Genomic DNA, 22524 nt, shown 5'->3' with positions numbered 1-22524 from the left:
TGCCACCCTGCGATGAATCAAAATGGCCACACCCCTAGATCCCCGGGAAAAACCAGCATGGAACACCTGGTGGTAGCCAAACCTCTGCAGGCCCAACACTTTCGAACCCATCATGTGCGTTTCCTGGAGCAATAATATGTCAGCACTCTCACGCTTCCCCCAACGCAACACAGCACCACGCTTGATCTTGTCAAGCAACCCCCTGACATTCCACGTGACCACCCGCAATGACTCCCCGGGGAGTCTATGAGTCCCATCAGCCATAATCCAGCGGGACTAGATCAACAGGGCGTCCTCGCCATTGCCACCCATCACACACAGCAAAGAACAATACAGCAAAACACACGTGCAGTCCCACCCTCCCGTCCCAGAACCCCAACAAAACCCAACGAGCAACCCTCGTCTCACCCCAAACCTCAGGGCCAACCAACAATAGAACGTCAGCATAGTCCAGATCAAAGTACAGTCCCAACTTAGTGGCCTTGTCTCCAGCCACCCACACCCCACCGCCCCCCACCCTATACCTCAAGGAACCATGAAGTACCTGTCGCGGCATGGGTGACCCAGGGTCCAGAACAGAGAGCCCCGAGCCATCCATACCAATGGATCCCAACTCCCCCAGAACAGTAATCACACCCCTCCCCCCCCAAACCTCCTACAGTCGTAGGAGAACAACAGCCCCTAACATGCAACCCCCGAGCCCCCACTCCCAGTACCCCCTCATGATCAACGAACAGTTGCAAAGCCAGGCGGTAAAATGGGACCCCGCGGAGCATGTCCACTCAGCCGGGAATCATGGTAGACCAATACGGGCCTATGTCCCCACTGGCTGTCAGCGGCCTCTTCCAGAGTGATCAGAGTCAGTAGGCGCAGCAGAAGGAGATCCACCTCGGGAAGCGGTCCGTTTCCGCGATCGTGACTTCCTATCCCTTCGGGGCCTGGCAGCCTGGTCCCCCCGATCTTGCGACGGCTCCCGTGAACGTCCCGGGTTCAATCCAGGCTGATCGTGCGGTCTGATTCTCACCGTCTCATCCGTCCATTTGAACACGGCCTCCGGGGTGTCGAAGAAATGGGTACGAGATTGAAAGATCACCCGTAGGCGAGCCGGATAGAGTAAGGAGTACTGGATCTTTAGGCCCCGGAGTTTCGCCTTAGCGGCTAGAAAGGAGTGCCGCTGTTGTTGCACGAGCCTAGTATAGTCCGGGAAGATCATAATTTTTTGATTTTCAAACAGAAGAGAGTCTTTGGCCCTCGCTTCCCGCAGAATGGTGTCCTTGTCATGAAAGTTCAAGAGTTTGGCGATCACAGGTCTGGGCCTCTCACCCTCCGGCGGCTTCTGCGTCAGAGCCCTGTGGGCGCGTTCGATCACGAAACAGCGGGACAGGGCCTCCGGGGGGAGCCAACTCTCCAGCCACTGAGTCAGGAACCGTTCCATATTGCCCTTCTCGCACCCCTCCGGAAAACCCACGAAGCGTAGGTTGTTTCTGCGCGCCCGCCCTTCGGCATCCTCGACCCTAAGCGCCAGACCACGTTGAATGTTTTCCATCGCCGCCACTTTCCGCTTCAGGGTCCCAACATCGTCCTCCACGACAGAGATCCTCGATTCGGTCTCAGTAATTCTAGCCACGGCGTTGCGCAGATCTTGGCGCAGCAGGGTGACGTCCGCTCCAACAGCCCCAATCTTGGCATCGAGCATGTCCCTGGACTGGGTGATCGCCGCCATGAGCGCCGCGTTGTCGGGGCCCGAACCCTGGCCACCGGACGCCCCCTGACTCCCACTCGGGCCAGTAAATTTGTCAATTGGGCCCTGTTTGGCGGGCCCTCCCCCCCCTCGGGTCATGGTGAAACTCTCCTCAGGTGACCGGAGCCCCAGGGCAGGCACCTGTCCTCACAGCCGGGCTGTCCGCGCCGCAATTCACCACCAAGTGTGGCACCCAATCTCAGGCCAGCAGACCGCCACAGTCCGTCCGCGGGGGGGGGGGGGGGGCACACGCAAAGCTCCCAGGGCTAGGCCACCGTCCAGCAGGGGAGCAGGCTCCAGCGGGCCGACTGTACACCCCGTCGTCTCAGCCGAGGGATCGCCAGCCACCCCGAAGTCAGGCACCACCTCCAGGCAAATCCGGGGCACCCCAGGGGTCCGGGAGGCCACACTCACCCCCAGTCGCAGGATAAGGCCACCCCCGGTACCTTCGCCCCGAGGCAGGTCCAAGCCCCCGGCAGCGGGCCAACAGCTCACCTCGTCGACGCAACCAGGGCCCTCCAGCAACTCCAAGGCCGGGCACCACCTCCAGAGAAGTCCGGGACAGAGGGGGGGCCCCCAGCCAACCAGAAGGCAGACAATCGCCAAGGCTTCAGGCCAAGGAGCAGGCAGGATCGCACTCCGGGGGGCCGCAGCACCAGCCGCCCCAGCGCCGCAATGCGCAAGGCACCAAAATCTAGGCCCCGGTCTCCGGGCCCCGCAGCAGGTACTGTCCGCCCTCAGGGTCTGGGGGGCTGCACTCACCCCCCAGATGCAGGATATGGTAGCCTCTGGCACCTCCGCTCCTCTTGCAGGATCAAGCCTCTGGTCGCGGGCTGCACCGCCGGCCCCGCCCGCCGAGCCCGGAGCCCCGGGCCGGGGATCACCAAAATTGAGGCCCCGGCGTCACTCGGCTAGTGTAGGCCCCAGGTCGTCGCCACCACTAACTCCGCCACCGATGTAGCCAGTGCTCCGGTTCTTGCACCGGAGGGCACCCCTCGCCGGACTCCACCTCCGCTGCAAGTTTGGGTCGGGAGTCGGACTCGGGGGCAAGGATAATGCGACGGATCAGGTACGGGCTGGCGGGAGCTCTAAAGAGCCGCGTCCACCATCGTCGCCCTCAAGGCCACGCCCCCTAAGTCCTTCACAATCTTAAAAAGAATTTTAGTGGAGTTCTCTGCATTCTTAATTTGCTGGGTATAAAAATCTCTCATAGTGGACCGTTTTCATTTTTGAAATTTGTTGAGGGCAGTCTTGTAAATCAATTTAGACTCAGAATCATATGTCTGCCGCCATTTACGTTCCAGCTGTTTACAGCGGCTTTTTTCCTCTCGCAAGGCGGGGGAGAACCAGGGGGCAGAGGGCCTAGATCTAGTGGAGGTGATGGGTTTTAATGGGGAAATGTCATCAATAGCGGCTAAAAGAGCAGAGTTGTACACTGCGTAATTTGTACAAAATTAAGTGCCAGGGCCTTCCATAGTGGACCACTGCAGCTTGCACCACACATTGCCCCTGCCACGACTGCCAATGACCGTACCAACTCAAATACTAACCATAAATCTCCTAGAAGTGTGACAATTCACACTATTCCAGGCGCCCGACACTACAAGGATGGCTTGGGCAGCAGATATTAGTCATTTATAATGTATACTTGTTAGACTTGGCATCTTTTGGCATGTTTCCCCTGAGTTTTTGCTTTCTGACCTCCCTGTTATGTCTCTGTTTTTGCTGGCGTAAACGTTTCTGTGCACTTATTGCACTGCTGATCAGTGGTAAAGTGCAGGTGCTCCTGTGGTAAAGTGTGTTATGGATTGATGTTTTCAAGATTGGATATTTGACTTACGGGTCAGTCCCTAGTAAAGTGCACTACGGGTGACAGGGCTTGTGAATCAAATGCTACTCGTGGGCCTGCAGCACGGATTGTGCCACCCACGTACGTAGCCCAGAAAAATTAATCTCAGACCTGCCATCGCAGAGTCTGCGCACAGTGCGGCTACCATGTTGACTCGGCCGTGCCCACAATGGCCCCTCACGGAATCTTCCCTTTTCTTACATGTCAGGCACCCCTCAGGTAGGCCTACAGTACCCCTGTGGGCAGGTTGCAGTGTATGTGAAAGGTGGGACATGCCCTGGTGTGTGTGGCATGTCCCGATAGTGAATTACAGCCAATTTCGTTGTTCACGATTGCAAGGCTAGAATGGGACGTTTGTCTATAACATCTTATAAACATAACTGGCCCTGGGAATTAGGTAGGAAAATGAAGTATAGTATGCCAGAACTCAGAATCTAAAGATGCATCTTTTAGTGAAGGTGGTTTTTACCTTCTGCATTTGAAAATACCACTATTAGAAAGTAGGTATTTTCTTGCTGAGTCATCTAGAATGTGGATTGCCTGTCTGGATTTTGGACGACAGATGGCTAGGAAGCAGGATAGTGGCTCCAGATAGTCTAGGTAGGTCAGGAAAGGACTGAATAGACCTGGGCTGTGATGGAAGAAGGAGGAGATTTCCTTGCACCTCAAAGGGCCTGGTCTGCCTCTGCCGTCTCCACCTCTTGCCAGGAAATCACACCAGAGAAGGCAGAACTGGTTCTGGCTGGGCACAGACACCCTCTGCCTAAGAGATCAAAGGATTTTTGGATGCAAATACTGGGCCCGACCCCTGAACTTTGGAGTTTATCTGGATCAAGAAGACTGCCATGAAGAAGAGCTGGAGAAGCTGCGAAAAGGGACGACTGCTTTGCTGGGTGCTTTGCTGGGCTGATCTGCTGGGCTGCTTCTGTCTTGGGCAGTGAAAGGCCTGGATTGGACTTTCTGTGACCTAAATTGTGAGTCTCTCCAAGGGCTTGAGGTAGAGCTTGCCCCCTGTTCACGAAGTCTCAGGAACAGCAAAGACTTCAAGCTCTTCTGCCGCAGTACTGGGGACTGTGCATTTTGTGGTGTAACTGAGGCAAACCCACTCAACTCCATCTATGATTCCACTGCCGAAACAGTGTCCTGAAGGCTCCTCAGAGGTCACCACCGCAATGCCGTATCGCAACCTTGGTATCACTGATGACGCCTGTTGATGCCGCCACCGAGCCGCTGCTTGCACCGCGACCTGTTGGCACCGCACTCTGCACCGCCTCGCTTCACGCCGAAACTTCAGTACCGCAGAGAGCACAGCCACAATGCTGCACCGCGACCCTGGTCTCACCGACGACGCCTGTTGATGCTGCCATGGAGCCGCTGATCGCACCGTGACCTGTGGGTACCGCACTACGCACCGCCTTGCTTCACGAGAACATCTTAGCCTCCCTGATGCTGCCGCTCCACGCCGAAATAAACGCCGCTGCTTGCACAGTGGTTCGAGGGCACCGCTCGTAAGTTACACGATGCACCGCCCTCATCCCGCACTGCAGCCTTGGCCTACCAACGTTGGTGCCATCGACTCTAGTTCATCCGCCGAGGACAGCGCTTCAGCAACGACTCCGCCACTGCTTGCACCGTGATCTGCCAGCACCGTGACGAGCACCGCCTTCATCTCGCACTGCGACCCTGGTCTCACCGACGACGCCAACTGCCATCACCACCGAGCCGCTGCTTGTACCGCGACCTGGGGGCACCGCACGCCGCACCGCTACACTTCGCACCACAGCACCTGACTCCTGCCAGCGCTCCTGATTCCCTCAGAGAGGAGTTCAATCTTCAACGTGAGTGACTTCAAGCGCCTCAACGGCCTGCATTTATCACAGGTACTGTTTGGGGGTCTTCCCGACACTGTAGCTGGCCCGTGACCCTGCAACCAGCCAGAACTGTTGAATTTTTTGTTCACAACGCCATGATAGCCCTGGATGGAGCTATCGACATCAAGGAACTGTGTTTGAAACTTATTTTGATAACTGCAGATTTTTAAGTATTGTATTGTGGATTTTTATCGTATTTGGTCTTGTCTTAAAGTATATAAAAATATTGCCTATTTTTCTAAACTGGTGTGGTGTCCTTTTGTAGTGCGTACACTGTATTACTGTTGGTTATGTGCAAATGCTTTACACCCTGCCTCTAAGATAAGCCTGGCTGCTCGTGCCAAGCTACCAAGGGGGTGAGCAGTGGTTATTTTAGAAGTGTAACTCCCTTATCCTGACTAGAGTTGTGGTTTTTGCCTGGCTTTGCCCCACGCCCTAGCCCACCAAAAATCCCATTCCTAACATTGGTTGTCAGCGGTGAGGATAGAACTTGCGCTTGACTTACAGTGATTGGTGTGCACTACTACTATATCGCAGACTATTATGTACCACACACTAGCCCGTTTTCTTTTTGGTCGATTTGTCTTGTGAACATTCTACTTTGTCATGCCGGAATCAATAGCATCATCCGTTGCATCCATGGAAATTGCCTTTGAGGAGGATAGGTTGGAACTCTACACTGTTAGAGAATTGAAATCCGTTTGCAAAAACCTAAAAGTCCAAGTCAGAGGCCTCACTAGGAAAGACTAACTGCAAAAGGCTCCGAGGGCCTGGGTATCAGCCAGAGACACAAGTGGGCAATCTGGTGATCTTAGTGGAGAGGCGGGGAGCCTAGTCCTAGGGTGGATGTGCTGTTGGGAGGGGGGGAAACCTCCCAGCCCGGCAGCAGTGGCCTATCCCCAGAGGAGATGGAGGATACACTGGAAGCAAGGAAGGTAGCCACAGAAATAGAAAAAATTATATTAGCCTTGGAAGAAAAGAGAATGCTTTTGGAATACGAAATCAGAATGAAGGAGCTGGGTCGAGAGAAAAGGACCAGCCCAGATGGAGGCAGCAACTCGTCAAGGCAGGCAGGCAGAATCGTGCACATCCCCAAGAATGTAGGCAAGGAGTTCCAGAAGGGGGACGACATACAGAGGTGGTTCCAGATGTACCAGGCCGCAATCCATATGAATGGGGTCCCTGAAGAGAATTGGGGAGCAGGATTGTGGCCTCTCTTCCCCGAAGAAGCGAGGGATACTTTAATAGCTTTAGGTGGGGTGTATCACCTCACCTATCACCTCACCTATCACCACATGGTGACCCTCCTCACTAAGTATGGGCTTACTCCTGAAAAGTACATGGACCAGTTTAGGTCCAGTAAGAAGTCCGATGCTAACACGTGGTTGGAATGTGCGGATGTGTTTTGCCGATCGTTGCATGGCTGGGTAAAGGGCAGTAATTTGACAGATTATCAGGGGCTCTACAATTTGATTGCATGGGAGCACCTGTCCAGTCTGTTTTGCTGATCTGCGCCAGCACCTAGTTGATAGTAAGCTGACTGACCCCAGGAAGCTTGCTATGGAGGAGGACAGCTGGTTGAGTACCAGGGTCCACAAGAGTTTGGGGGAGACTCAGCCAAAGGTGGGCAGGATCCCCAGCAGAAAGGTGGGGGGGAGAAGGGTAAAACACAGGAGTTCTCCAAAGAGCTCCAAAATAACACCCAGGGTAAAGGTTCCCATCCCCCCGCAGATAAGAAACAAGTGGTCTCAATCGGAAAGCCAGCGGAGACCGCATCCCGCAGATGTTTTGCATATGACCAGATGGGGCACATGAAGCGAGACCCCAGGTGTTCAAAGGGGGCTCAGCCACCCAGTGGGCCTTCCGAGGTGTTGGCTAGTGTAGCGCTCGAGGAGGAGTACCCACAGGATGGTGGGACCCCTCAGAAATGACCCTCGTCTCACTATGGGACAGTGAGATGGTCCCAGGAAACCAGGTGCCCCCTAACACAAAGAAATACAGCACCTGGGTGACCATCAATGGGCAAAGGGTAGAGGCTCTGAGATGCTGGATCCAGTGTGACCTCAGACCGGTGTCACCTGGACTCTGAGAAGCAGGTAGTCCCAGGGGCATTCCACCAAGTAATTGCAGTTGACAGAGCGCCAGTGTCTGGTGGCGCAGGTTCCCTTTGAGTGGGTGGGGGTCTCAAGTCCATTGAGGGTAGTTGTGAGCCCTTCCATGACTGCCGATTGTCTGCTCGGTAACGACCTGGAGAAGTCCTTGTGGAAGGATGTTGAGCTCAGGTCCCACTTGGAGATACTTGGGTTGCCAGAGTGGGCATGCGTGTCCACTCGGTCCATGGTGGCCAGAGAGGGTGATCAGAGGGACCTGGTGCCTGGAACAGTGGCCCAGGTCCCTGCCAAGAGAAAGGTCTTGGGGTGCGGGAAATCGGCCCTTGAAGGTCCCACAGCCCGGGAGGAGGCGGACGCCCCGGTGCCTACAGGGTAACAGGTAGCCGAACTGGGGGACATCTCTGAGCTGCCCCATTGGCAGCAAGAAGGGGGTCCCACTAGGGAGGAGTTCTGCCGAGAGCAGAAAGAATGCCCTTCTCTGGAGGGTCTGCGGCGGCAGGCCGCAGCCCACGTGACTGGTGATCAGTCCGGGTCACATTGGATCTACTGGGAGAATGATCTCCTGTACAGTGAGCCTAAGGTCGTGGAACCTGGGTCAGCCCATGTGCTGGTAGTACCCCAGCGCTCCCGGACCTTCCTACTGGGTCTGGCTTACGACGTGCCTTAGGAGGGACATTTGGGGCAGGACAAGACCTTTGACAGGCTTGTCACCCACTTTTTCTGGCCTCAAATGCGAAGGCAGTCTGATGTGCATTGTCGGTCTTGCCAAACTTGCCAGGCAAGTGGCAGGAGTGGGAAGAAGGTCAAAGCTCCTCTCCAACCGTTCTCCTGTTGTTGGGACACCCTTTGAAAGGGTAGGGATGGACATTGTGGGGCCACTGGATCCCATGACAGCCATGGGCAACAGGTACATCCTGGTTTTGGTGGACCATGCCACCCAGAGGCAATCCCTCTCAGGGCAATGACGGTGCCAGTGGTGGGCCGAGCGTTAATGGGGATCTTCTCCCGTGTGGGGGGCCCCAGAGAGGTGGTTCTGACAGTGGGACAAATTTCATATCGAAGTATATGACATCCCTGTAGGAGGAGTGTTGTGTTACTTACAAATTCACCACTCCTTACCACCCCCAAGGTAACGGTCTGGTAGAAAAGGTTCAACCAGACCTTGAAGGGCATGATCAAGGGTCTCACCGAACCCATAAGGCGTAAGTGGGACATCCTCTTACCGTGCCTTCTCCTTGCGTACAGGGAGGTACTCCACAAGTATCTTGGATTCAGTCCCTTTGAGCTTCTGTACGGTCACCCGGTGCGAGGACCTCTAAGCTTAGTGAAGGAATGCTGGGAGGCCGCTCCCAGGAAGACACCCAAGGATGTGTTTAGCTACATGCTGGCCTTTCGAAACCAAATGTCCCACTTCAGGAAACTCGCTCAGGCGAGCCTCGAGGCCAGCCAGGAGGAAATGAAGAAGTGGTACGACCAGAATGCAACTCTGGTAGAGTTTTATCCTGGACAGAAAATGTGGGTCATGGCCCCAGTGGAACCTTGTGCCTTGCAGGACAAATGGACTGGGCCCTTGGAGGTGGTGGAGCGCAAAAGTGAGGTCACCTACCTGGTGGATTTACAGGCTCCCCTTTACAGGTCCTCCACGTGAACCGCCTCAAGCCCCTCTTTGAGAGGTCTGAAGTGAGCATGCTCTTGGCGATGGACAACGGGGAGGAAGTGGAGAGTGAGCCTCTCCCGGACCTCCTGTTTGCCCAAGAGGGGGATGGGTCGGTAATGGTATGATCCTCTCCCCGACCCTCACTGCTGAGCAACAGAGCGAGTGTCGCCAGTTGCTGGGGCAGTTTGACCTGCTGTTCTACTTGACCCCAGGTGTTACTCACTGGTGTACTCGCGATGTGGACACCGGTGACAGCCCCCCTGTGAAATATAAGATTTACAGATTGGCTGACTGGGTCAAGGCCAGCATCAAAGAGGAGGTCTCGAAGATGTTGGCGTTAGGGGTGGTTGAGCCGTGCAGCAGTTTCTGGGCCAGTCATGTGGTGTTGGTCCTGAAGGCTACAGCACCCGGTGCCACCCCAGAACTGCGGTTCTCTGTGGACTACCGGGGGCTCAGTGCCGTCACTCGGACTCACGCACACCCCATCTCCCGAGCTGATGAGCTCATCAATCGGTTGGGAGCTGCCAAATTTCTTAGTACATTTAATTTAACGTCGGGGTACTGGCAGATTGCTCTAACCGAGGAGGCCAAGGAAAGATTCGCGTTCTCAACCCCAGAAGGACATTACCAGTTCCGTGTGATGCCCTTAGGGTTGAAGAATGCCCCTGCCACCTTTCAGAGGTTAGTCAACCAGTTTAGGGTTGAAGAATGCCCCTTCCACCGTTCAGAGGAATTCAGTGCCGCACACCTGGACGACATTGCGGTGTTCAGTTCCAGTTGGGACGAACACCTGCAGCACCTCAGGGAAGTGTTGAAGGCACTGTAGAAGTCAAACCTCACGATTAAGGCCAGTAAGGGCCAGATCAGGCAGGGGTCGGTGGTGTACTTGGGACACTAGGTAGGGAACGGCCAGGGGGCGCCCCTACAGCCCAAGATTGACACCATTCTGCGTTGGGAGCCCCCCCAAGACCCAGACTGAGGTGAAGGCCTACTTGAGACTCACCGGGTAGTACAGGAGGTTTGTTAAGGGATATGGCACCATTGTTGCCCCCTTAACAGAACGGACTTCCAAGAAACAGCCAAAGAAGGTGATCTGGACTGTGTCCTGCCAGAAGGCTTTTGATGCCCTGAAGAAGCCATGTGCACGACGCCCGTGCTCAAGGCACCCGACTTCTCCAAGGAATTTGTTGTGCAGACCGACGCTTCAGAGCATGGAGTGAGAGCAGTGCTCTCACAACTAAACGAAAAAGGCCAAGAGCAGCCAGTAGTCTTCCTTGGGAGGAGACTACTTCCCAGGGAACAGAGGTGGAGTGCCATAGAAAGGGAAGCTTTCGCAGTGGTCTGGGCACTTGAGAAGCTGAAACCATACCTGTTTGGGACTCCCTTCCGGGTTCAGACCGACCCCAGGCCCCTCAGATGGTTGATGCAAATGAGGGGGGAGAATCCAAAACTGCTGAGGTGGTCCATCTTCCTAAAGGGCATTAACTTTATGGTGGAACACCGCCCTGGCACGAACAGGCCAATGCAGATGGTCTGTCTAGGTTCTTCCGTCTTAGTGAAGTGAACTCCCAGGACGGTGGGTAGTTCTCCCTACTTTCAGCTGGAGGGGACGTGTTAGACTTGGCATCTTTTGGTGTGTTTCCCTTGAGTTTTTGCTTTCTGACCTCCTGGTTTGACTGTTTTTGCTGGCGTAAATGTTTCTGTGCACTTTCCGCACTGCTGATCAGTGGTAAAGTGCAGGTACTCCTGTGGTAAAGTGTGTTATGGATTGATGTTTTCACGATTGGATATTTGATTTGCGTGTCAGTCCTTAGTAAAGTGCACTACGGGTGCTGGGGCTTGTGAATCAAATGCTACTCGTGGACCTGCAGCACGGATTCTACCGCCATCGCGGAGTCTGCACGCAGTGCGGCTGCCATATTGAGTAGGCAGTGCCCTCACTGGCCCGTCATGGAACCTTCCATTTTCTTACATGTCAGGCACCGCTCAGGTAGGCCCAAGTACCCCTGTGGGCAGGGTGCAGTGTATGTGAAAGGTGGAACATGTCCCGGTGTGTGTGGCATGTCCCGTTAGTGATTTACAGCCAATGTTGTTTTACACTATTGCAATGCTACCGGTTCCCCATAGGAGAGAATGGGAGATTTGTCTATAACATTTTATAAACATAACTGGCCCAGGGAATTAGGTAGGAAAATGAAGTATGGTATGCCTGAACTTAGGATCTAAAGATGCATCTTTTAGTGAAGGTGTTTTTTACATTCAGCGTTTGAAAATACCACTTTTAGAAAGTAGGTATTTTCTTGCTCCGTCATCCCGTGTGCTTCTGCTGGAATGTGGATTGCCTGTCTGGGATTTGGACGACAGATGGCTAGGAAGCAGGAGTGGCTCCAGATAAGTCTAGGAAAGGGCTGAATAGACCTGGGCAGCGATGGAAGAGGTAATAGATTTCCTTGCACCTCAAAGGGCCTGGTCTGCCTCTGCCAATGCCGTCTCCACCTCCTGTCAGGAAATCACACCAGAGAAGGCAGAACTGGCTCTGACTGGGCACAGACACACTCTGCCTAAGAGATCAAAGGATTTTTGGATGCAAATACTGGGGTCCGACCCCTGAACTTTAGAACTTATCTGGATCAAGAAGACTGCCAAGAAGAAGAGCCGGAGAAGCTGCGAAAAGGGACGACTGCTTTGCTGGGTTGATCTGCAGTAGCTGTTTCTGTCTTGGGCAGTGAAAGGCCTGGATTAGACTTTCTGTGACCTAAGTTGGGAGTCTCTCCAAGGGCTTGAGGTAGAGCTTGCCCCCTGTTCACGAAGTCTCAGGAACAGCAAAGACTTCAAGATCTTCTGCCGCACCACTGGGGACTGTGCGTTTTGTGCTGTAACAGAGGCAAACCCACTCAACGCCGCCGCTGCCGACTCCGTGTCCTGAAAGCACCGCAGAGGGCAACGCCGCACCGCATCCTTGGTCTCACTGATGATGCCGCCACCAAGCTGCTGCTTGCACCGCGATCTGTGGGCACCTCACTCCGCACCGCCTCACGCAAAGCTTTGGCACGACTGAGAGCACCGCCACAATGGTGCACCAAGACCCTGGTCTCACCGACGACGCCACAGAGCTGCTGCTCCCACCGCCTTCCTTCATGAGAACGCCTTGGCCTTCCTGACGCCGCCGCTCTACACCGATATCGACGCCGCTGCTTGAACCGTGGTTCGTGGGCACCGCTCGTAAGTTCCATGGCACACCGCCCTCATCCCGCACCGCAGTCTTGGTCTACCGACGCCGGTGCCATTGACTCCAGTTTGTCAGCCGACGACAGCGCTTCAGTAACGTCACAGCTGCTTGCACCGTGACCTGCCAGCACCGTGATGAGCACCGCCTTCATCTTCATCTGACGTCGCCACCAAGCCGCTGCTCGCACTGCGTCCTGGGGGCACCACACATCTACATTTCGCACTACAGCACCAGACGCCTGCCAGCGGTCTTGATTCCATCAGAGAGGAGCTCGACCTGCAACGCGAATGACTTCAAGGGCCTCAATGCCCTGCATTTCTCACAGGTACTGTTTGCGGGTCTTCCCGACACCGTAGCTGGCCCGCGACCAGCCAGAACTGTTGGATTTGCTGTTCACGATGCCGTGATGGCCCTAGAAGGAGCTATAGACATGTGTTTTAAACTTATTTTGATAGCTGCAGATTTTTAATATAGTATTGTGGATTTTTATTATATTTGGTCTTGTCTTAAAGTATATAAAAATATTGGCTATTTTTCTAAACTGGTGTGGTGTCCTTTTGTAGTGCGTACACTGTATTACTGTTGGATATGTGCAAATGCTTTACACACTGCCTCTAAGCTGGCTGCCTGTGCCAAACTAGCAAGGGGGTGAGCAGGGGTTATTTTAGAAGTGTAACTCCCTTATCCTGATTAGCGTGGGGCTTTTTGCCTGGCTATGGCCTTCGCCCCAGCCTAATAAAAATCCCATTTCTAACAATACTGAATTAATAAACTACTGTTGTATTGTTAATTTCCATATTAGACAGACACTGCCACCATGTGGCAGTCTTCTTAAGTGCCGGTGTTGACGGTAAAGTGCCGTTGCCGAGGACTGGAAACCACTGTCTCAAATTAAGCACTACAGAAATAGGTCGACCTGATAAAGTGTTCAGTAATTGATGGATGAGGTCAGTTGATCTGCTGAATGGAGCTGGTGACAGATTTAGGAGGAGAGGGAGAAGTGCTGGACAGAGAAAACAGACTGAGAGAACTCTTCCTCACCAGGCGTTGATTCGCTCACCTCACTATAGCTTATGATCCAAGCCTTGTTCTATATCTTTACTTCTATTTGGATCTAGACTGGTCCTAAGCTTTTCATGAGGAGTAGAATGGGAGCCCTAAGGCCAATGGAACACTTGTTACTTTAAAAGGCTGTGATCAGACCAGAATTGGAGCTAAGTTCGGGTCCGTAGTCTATATGGGAAAATGAGAATTTATTCAAAATTGTAGCCAGTGGCCACAGATGCCTTCTAAGTAAAACTAGTTGAAATACGAGGTCCCAAGTGGCCTCTGGGTCAAGATTAAAACGGCGTTCTATTGAACGTACCTGTCGATCTGTCTTGCGGCGAATACGGCGCCTGACTTGTGGCAATGGGTACATCGAGTTACTGATGAACGCATGCGCTCAAATAAGGCATGCACCTGTGGAGTGGCTGTGCGCTAGACTGCTAATTCAAGTTCCGGGTGTCCCAATACGTAAAACCGGAAGTGAGTATGTGATGGTTGCGAGAACAGTAATCCCGCAAACCTGAAGACTATTGCCGAAGGTAATACTGTTTAGAATAATTATGTAAACATATGAATTGGCGTAACATTGGTAAGAAGTGGGTCTAATTAGGAATTTATGTCGAGTTCGTCCCTATAGGATGAGAGAATACGAAAAAAGTATTTCGTGAGGTTACATGTATGTTCAAAGGAAAAAACATAGTACCACCACCATTGTGACTGGCACTGTTTATACAGCATACAATACAAGATGGTTGCAACTGATTTAGTTCTAGACAAAACTAACCCACATTTATGTAGTTGGAAATGTCCATGTTTCTGGTCCCCTATACACTGACATTTCGATATGGTAGCCTAAGAACAAGACTTCTTACACTTTTTCATTTACGCAAATGAGTTACATACCTTATTGTAAAGTGCTATGATCAACGCCCACAATATACACATATTATTGCTGCCAATTTACTGAAAGCGTTAAGTCTTGTAGAAACAACAGAATCCTTCCCATGATGTACATTTAACCTAAAAAATACTGCATCTCAGAATCACAATTTAAGCCGTGTTTGACTGATTCCAGATGCATTATCCAGAGGGCCTCAGTCCTGCGAAGCCGTAGCTCCCTGTTCCCCCCTCTTGGGTGTTGTTCTATCAGGTCAATCCCAAAGAAGGAAATGTGTTTGTGTGTCCCTTGTGCTGGACACAACGTTGCATGAATAGCCACTGGATATCTAGCATCACCCTGTCTCAGTGCTCTCACATGTTCTGTGATTCTCTCTTTCAGAGGTCTTATAGTGCTACCTACATATTGTTTTTGGTATTTGCACGTGATCACATACACAACATATCTCGAAGTACAGTTAATGTTGTTCTTGATAATATAGGTCTGATTATTTGGTCCTTTAAAACTCTTCACTTTGTGTTGTGCCCATTTACACATACTGCAAAAGCCGCATTTATGAAACCCCAAAGTGTGTGGTGTTAGCCAAGTGTTGGTTTGTGGTCCTCTTGGCATAGAGGGACTTAGTCTAGTACGTAGGGTCCTACCCCGTCTAAACGTAATCATGGTCGTGTTGGAATATTCTGTGCCAAGATATTGTCAGCCTTTAGTAGTCCCCAATGCTTGGTTATACTTTTTCTCAACACCACATTGAGCCCATTGTATTCTGTGATCATGCGTACCAATGCTTCGCCTTTGGTTTTGGGAATTTGGTTTTTAAAGTGTCAGCCCTCTTCATTTTGCTGATTTTCTTTGCAGCTTGGTTCAGTACATGTTTGTCATAGCCTCTATTACGGAATCTTTGTTCCGTATTACTTCTACATTTAGTAAATTCTGTGTCTTTGCTGCAATTACGTCTGGCTCTTAGGTATTCCCCTAATGGAATTCCATTGATTTGGTGTTGTGGGTGACTGCTGTTGGCGTGCAAAATGGAGTTACAAGAAGTGTCCTTCCTAAACAGGCGACTTTGTAGTTTGTTGTCCTATATGTACAGTTCAATGTCAAGAAAGCTTATCTTCTCAGTGCTATGTTCCATGATGAAGACCATGCCATAGTCCTTGTTGTTCAAGTAGTTTTTAAAATTATGTAGTTCATTGATGGTGCTCGACCATATCAAAAGGCAGTCGTCTATATAGGGACCCCAATAGATAATCTGATTGATCCAAGGTGCACCCTCCTTTCCCCAAATATATTCCATCTCTAAGCAGCCCATGAACAGATTGGCAAAGGAGGGTGAAAACTTAGATCCCATCGCCATGCCTTTCTTTTGTTCAAACCATTTGTTGTTAAACAGGAAGAAATTATTCTCTAGGATAATTCTCATCATTCCAATCCGTTTCGCTGTGAAGCCATTGTGTAGCCGGTCTGTTACTTAACAGGCGTGTGATGGCTTTCAAACCCTTGTCTGGTTCAATACTGGTGTACAAAGCCACCACATCCAAGGTTACTAGCAACAGGTCTGGTTACCATTGTAGGTCAGATAAAATACCCATAATGTGGGAGAGGTGTGGCGCCGCGGCCAGGGCGACTGACGCTGGAATCTGGGGATCACGGTTCGATCCCCGGGGCCGGCGGCAGGTTAGCCCAGCACCATGTGACTCTGGGCAATAGCTTGCTTAATCTTCCCGACGGCCCCCAGCGCCTAGAGACCCTAACGGGTGATTGTGCGCTATACAAATGTGGATTATTATTATATTATTATTATAATATGCTTCGAATCTTGGATATAGCTGGCCATTGTACGTACAAGAGGACCTATAAAAAGGTCCACATACTCAGAGATTCTTTCGGTCGGCCCACCGATACCAGACACAATAGGCCTCCCAGGTGGGAAGGGTAGGTGTTTGTGTATCTTAGGTAGTGTGTACAGGATGGGATATGTAGGGCGAGTGATCTTCAAGTATGCAATCTCGTCATCGTCAAGTATGCCTAGTGTGTGCCAACTCTGTAATTGTTTGTTAATTTCTATGCACAGGTTTCGTTGTACTAATTGTAGATGTATGCGTATCATAACATTGATAAGGGGTTGTTAGGGTCACCCCTTTCCTAGTAGCACCACACCAGTAGACCTAGATCAGTTACCTGGCCAATTATCCAGTGGAGCGCAACTATTCCCTCATAATAAGAACCCTTATCGTCAGTAGCTAATAGTGAAACGTGCACAGCAGAGTATGTGGCACCTTCTCAATTAGAAAAGTGTGACAACAGACAGGGTATAAACTGCATAGGCAGACATGAGTATGGCCCCTATTATCCCCGAAAAGACTACATGTACTGGCCTAGCAAATAAACACATTTAGAGATCTGTCTTGGGAAGCAACCAGTAGGGATCACATGTGACTGCTTACTGTACAGGAGGGCCACATAACATTTCAAAATCTTTACAATGATCAGACATTGCAATTGAGAATTGATCATAAGCCATGAATGTCCACAGCTGCTAATGTGAGCGTATTCTTGGCGAGGATCTTTTCTTCTCATAAGTGTTAGACCTGGCATCTTTTGGCATGTTTTCCCTGTCTTTTTGCTTTCTGACCTCCCGGTTTTGACGCCATTTTTGCTGGTTTAGTGTCTCCGCGCACTTTCTCACTGCTGTTCAGTGTTAAAGTGCAAGTGCTCGTATTGTAAATTGAATTATGGATTGGTGTTTCAATGTTTGGTATATTTGATTTACTGGTAAGTCCCTAGTAAAGTGCACTGAGAGTGCCAGGCCTGTAAATCTAATGTTGCTAGTGGTCCTGCAGCACTGATTGTGCCCCCCACACAAGCCTTTCAAAGGGTTCTCAGAACTGCCACTGCAATGTCTGTCACAGTTTTTACTGCCATGTAGACTTGGCAAGTGCACCCACTTGCCAAGCCCGTACCTTCACTTTTAGTACATGTCATCCCCAGGGTAGCCCCAAGGTTGCCCTATGGGCAGATTGTAGTGTATTTGAAAGGTAGGACATGTACTTGTATGTATGACATGTCCTGTTTGTGAAATACAGTATATTTCATTTTTCACTGTTGAAAGGCTATTCGTGCCATGAGATAGAATGGGGAATACTCTAACATTTATTCAGGCATACTAAAATCCATTTCTCTGAGTATAGAAATGCATCTTTTAGTAAATGTGATTTTTATGTTAGGTGTCTGAAAATACCACTTTTAGAAAGTAGGAATTTTCTTGATTAACCATCCTGTGCTTCTGCTGGGTTTGTGGATTGACTGTTTGGCTTTGGAGTGATAGGGGCTGGGGATGTGCATTCTCTTCAAGCAGCCACTAGGGGGTCGAGGTGTGTTCTGCCTTTCCTGGATGAGCCAGGGCTGGGCTGAATAGATCTGGGCTGCATTTAGGGTAGTGTGAGGCGATTTCCTTGCACCTAAATGGCCTGGTCTGCCTTAGACAATGCTGTCTCCACCTCCTGCTGCGAAGCTGGGCCAGAGAGCACCAAACTGGTTTGGACTGGGCACAGACACTCTGTCCAGGAGAACAAAAAAAAATATATAAATATTGGGGCCCAGACCCCAGAACTTAAGATCTCGCTTGGATCAAGGAACCTGCCAGGAAGAAGAGCTGGAAGAACTTCCAGGAGGAGTACTGCACCTTTGTTGTGTTGGCCTGCAGTTGCTGCTTCTGCCTTGGGCAGTGAAAGGACTGGACTGAACTTTCTTCACTTGCTGCGGAGGGCTTGAAGGAGAGCTTGCCTCCTATTCTCGAAATCTCAGGGACAGAAAATACTTCACTTACATGTGGGTACTGTCCGTGGAATCATGGGTATAATTTGCCACAATGGGGGAAAAGCAACCAGCACTGCTGCTGGAATGTTCCTCAGAAGGCACCGCCATACCTCGCACCGCAACCTTGGTCTCACAGATGATCGTCTCCTCCACAGAGGCACTGCTTACACCGTGACCTGTGGGCACCGCACTCCGCACAGCCCCGCTTCACTCTGCTGCCCTGGTCTAACCGACTGCATAGCTGACTGGGACCCCCATGACCGCACTGTGGTTTGGGGGCACTGCTTGTCAGTCACACGACACACCACCCCCGTCTCACCCCACAGTCTGGGCAGACCGAAACTAGCTCCCAGCAACTGCCCCTGTCGATTGCACTGTGACAGGTTAGCACCACCACGAGCACCGAACACTCCACACCGCAGCCCTGGTCTCACCGATGCTGATGGACAACTGCCAATGAACTTCTGCCTGCACCGCGACTTGAAAGCACTGCGTGCTGCACCACTACGCTTTGCATCACAACTGCGATGGTTGTCACTACCGTCCCGCACCGACCTTACACTGATTGCTCGTGCCAAGCTACCTAGGGGTTGAGCATGGGTTATTTTAAGAGTGTATCTCCCTTATCCTGACTAGAAGGAAGGGCACCTATTTGACCAAAAGTGCAAACCATTGCCAACTAGAGGCCGCACATTTCTAACAAGAAGGTAACTTTTTTAGGGCAGTTGCACATAATGAGGCAGTTAAATTTAGTTTGATGTTGCAAAAGGGAATTTCAAGGACATAGTAATGAGATGTGTATGCGGATAGATAACCGAGAATTGCCTCCATAGTGGCCAAAATTTCAGCCCAAAAGTTTAATGTGAGGATAGTCCCACCAAGTGTTTGTCTGTTTTAGATGACTAATTAACCACATACTGATGCGTCAAAGAAAAAAAATGACTACGTGAATCCAAGTTCATGAAGCTACCTGAAGCATTGCAATTCTCCGGTGTTCTGTTCTCTGGCTGCGGTCTACACACTCAAAAGTTTACCTTTGATTTTATTTCTCCACAGGGGAATTTTTCAATTACTTGATGTTAAAAAACTATCCACTTAGGTTTGAAAATGACGCATTAATTGATAATTTCCCTAGATTAGTTGTACTGTCTCACCCCATGTGATAGACAGTTGAATGCTCCTTGAGTAAACCAGAGTTGTATGGAGGTCTCTGAATCTTGCCGTTGTTTACCCAATTCAAATAGATTGCAAATTTGTGTTTGGTAATTGCACCATCAAAATGGGTAGGTTTACCTGCATGCCACGGATATACCTTGGTTACAAGTGCAAGCTTTTATAGGAAAATGTTCTATTATGTGTACTCGAGTGAATCTTGGAGGTTTAGGCTGATTTTATTTGTTAATTGCTTTAAAATTTCTTGGTGGCATTCAATTTTCCAGTATGTAAATTTGATTTTGCAACTCAATGTAACTTTGAGCTCTTCAGAACATGACTCCGGGTCCATATTGAGCTGTTGAATTTATTTTCTAAATATGTTCTGTTTTCTTGCAGATCCTGTCTGCAACGTTTCGATTGTAGCTACACAGACTGACAATTATGTGTTCTTTCACTGCCGCTTCACTGGAAAAGCGGACACTGTGGTTTGGTCTCACAAAGTGCCAGCCTCTCAGTTGCTGTCGGGTAACCACAGCTTGCAGATTCCCAGTGCAGAAGCCCTCGGATACGTCCAGTGCAGCGTGATGTGTGGTGAGAGGGGCTGGCAGCACGCGGTCTACAATATCACGATGGATGGTGAGGCTCAGATGTATACTCTTCCTTACGGTGGTAATTTAAAAACTTAGTATGACAGTTGCCAAAGCACTTGCACCACTTTATTTAAAAACATTTTTTTTACAGAGTTTTATATAGCGCAAACTTGACGCGAAGTGGGTATCCGAGCGCTTTACGTAGCACCAGTTGCATTACTTGGGGACATATTAATTTTTGTTAGGCACGGGGAGATTAAGTGACTTGCCCAGAATCACAGGATGTGTAGTGTCATTGCCGAGACTTGAACCCTGTTCCCCAGATTCGAGGTCGACCGCCCTAGCCATTGGGTAAACTCCTCTCCCCAATACACTGATAATATATGCCCTTCTTTACCAACCACGATTATGATAAGTGTGTTTCCAGGGGCTTGGATTGAGGGCACCTAAGAGTTGAGGGAGGCTTTTAGAGCATGTTGTAGCTGTAAAAAGGAAAGAATTGACTTGTGCATAGTATAGGTGTCCATAAGGTGTTGGAATGTACGCATAGACGTGTCAGTACAACATCCCCAATGTCAAGACACCTATGAAGTCCCACTCCCAGATGACATCAAGGCAGCAGTTTGGGGGAGCCAAGACCCCACCCAAAGTGGTGTCATTGCTGTTGGCAGCCTGTGCCATCCAATCTGCCCCAAAGAACGGTGAGGAGCGAGCAGAATCACACTGGTAGCTGGGGGCTGGTCTATGGGGACAGCGCAGACGGAACTCTGCATTGGAACGTTATGGTACTCGTCTTCTTTACATCGCTATGGGCAGCGAAGAATCAGTCAGTGATGGGGAGAAGGTGGTTGGCCCACGAATATAAGGGAACGTCTGAGAACCCCCAGCACACAATTGTATAGGTGAAATGAAATGAAATGAAAAATTGCACTTATATAGCGCGTAACTACCCGGAGGCCTCGCAGCATGCCCTTGAGGAATGAGATTCCTAGCCGGTCCCCGGACCAGACAAAATGTGTCCCCTCAGAATGTAGGTTGCGGAAGAACGACCGGGGGATGGGATTAGAATAATTTGGTAAGATTTAAAGGAACTTTGACAAAAAGACCATCTTAGACCACACTATCCTGCCAGCTACATTAAGTGAAGAGTGGCCCAATGGGCCTTGTCTCGTCTGGCCCCAGCTACGAGGGGTGTGGCATTAAGGTTCCAAGCCTTCTGCTGGGTGAAGGCGATCTGAATTCCCAAGTATCGGAAATGGGCAGTATACCAGGGGAACAGGATTATGGCTCTAATGTCGTCATGGGAGTCCCGTAGGGGAATGTAGGTGGATTTGAACCAGTACACCTTGAGGCCGGAGGAATCTGTGTGGACCTGTAACCTGCAGGAGGCCAGGGATTGAGGCCCAGGTAGACAAGCAAGTCATCTGCATAGAGCGAGACCCGGTGTTCACCTTCATCCAGCCAGTGTAAGTCAGAGCTGTGCATTCTGATGGATCCACTCTGCCAGCGGCTCAATGGGGAATGGAAAGAGTAGGGATGAGAGAGGACAACCCTGTCTTGTACCAGACTCCACGGGGATAGTCCTGGAGGCTACCCCCATTTACTCAGACCTTAGCCCAGGAACCGGAGTAAAGTGTACGAACCAGACGGCAAAAGAGGGGATCGAAGTAAATCCGTTCCAACAAGCAGAACAGGAACTAACAGCTTAGTAGAAGACCTTCTCTAAATCATTTGAGATGAGGGCTCGACGGTACGTCACATCTTTAGATGAGGCAATAATGCTGTGAACCTGACGGAGGCAGCGACGAGTACTGCGTCCTGCCATAAAGCCATTCTGGTCTGGGTGAGTTAGAGGTGATAATTTTCACCACCGGGTTTGCCACCATGGAAAGATTCTTAGATTCCATATTAAGGATAGAGGTAGTCCTATAGGACGAGCTGAGATTTCCGTGGTTTGAGATGGTCCATAGAGATTATAGGGGAGTTAACCCACTCTCAGGGCTTCTTTGTACATTGCAAGTAAGGGAGTGGTCAGTGAGAAGCATATTTTTATATGTTTCCAGTGGAAAGCCATTGGGGGCCAGACAATTTCTCGTTGGGGAGTGGCCCGATTGCTGCTGATATCTCAGCCTCCATGCTGGGTTCCTGTCTGTCAGTGTCAGCTAGGCAGATGAGAAGTCAGTCTTCCACAACAGGGTGAAGGCATTCCGCTTCCATCGCCGAGTGGCATGCATGTGGGTAAAGTAGTGGGCAAATTCTTGCACGATCGACTGACACATCTCCACCCATCCCCGTAACTAAGGAAGAAATCGGGCATAGATCTAGGTCCTTGCTTGCCAACCAATGTATGAGCTTCCCAGCTTCATCCCCCACTTCATAGACCTTGCCCTATGAGATAAGGTATGTGGAGGCTGAAGTGTCCAGATATTTCTGGCGAAATCCAAGCCTCTTAAAATCCGCTGTATGTTTCAGTTGGGCAGTGGGTTTAGCGACATAGACCTCATCTGCCAGGTGCAGATCATGCTTCAGGTAAACTACCTCTTTATGGGATCGGTCAGCT

The 22524-nt window shown here is 50.7% G+C and overlaps 1 protein-coding gene across 1 annotated transcript in view; it reads left to right on the top strand.

The window, feature by feature from the left end:
• Positions 1–22524, top strand: part of LOC144821549 (uncharacterized) — a 130103-nt gene that overhangs the window by 69320 nt on the left and 38259 nt on the right. Inside the window, exon 3 of the mRNA XM_078678724.1 lies at positions 19771–20010. Within this exon, the coding sequence (XP_078534850.1) occupies positions 19771–20010 (240 nt within the window). The remainder of the gene's footprint in view (positions 1–19770; positions 20011–22524) is intronic.

This window comes from Lissotriton helveticus, chromosome 2_2 (genome assembly GCF_964261635.1).
Source record: "Lissotriton helveticus chromosome 2_2, aLisHel1.1, whole genome shotgun sequence".
NCBI lineage: Eukaryota > Metazoa > Chordata > Amphibia > Caudata > Salamandridae > Lissotriton > Lissotriton helveticus.
Note: the sequence above shows the minus strand (reverse complement) of the source record. Positions and strands in the feature narration are given on the sequence as shown.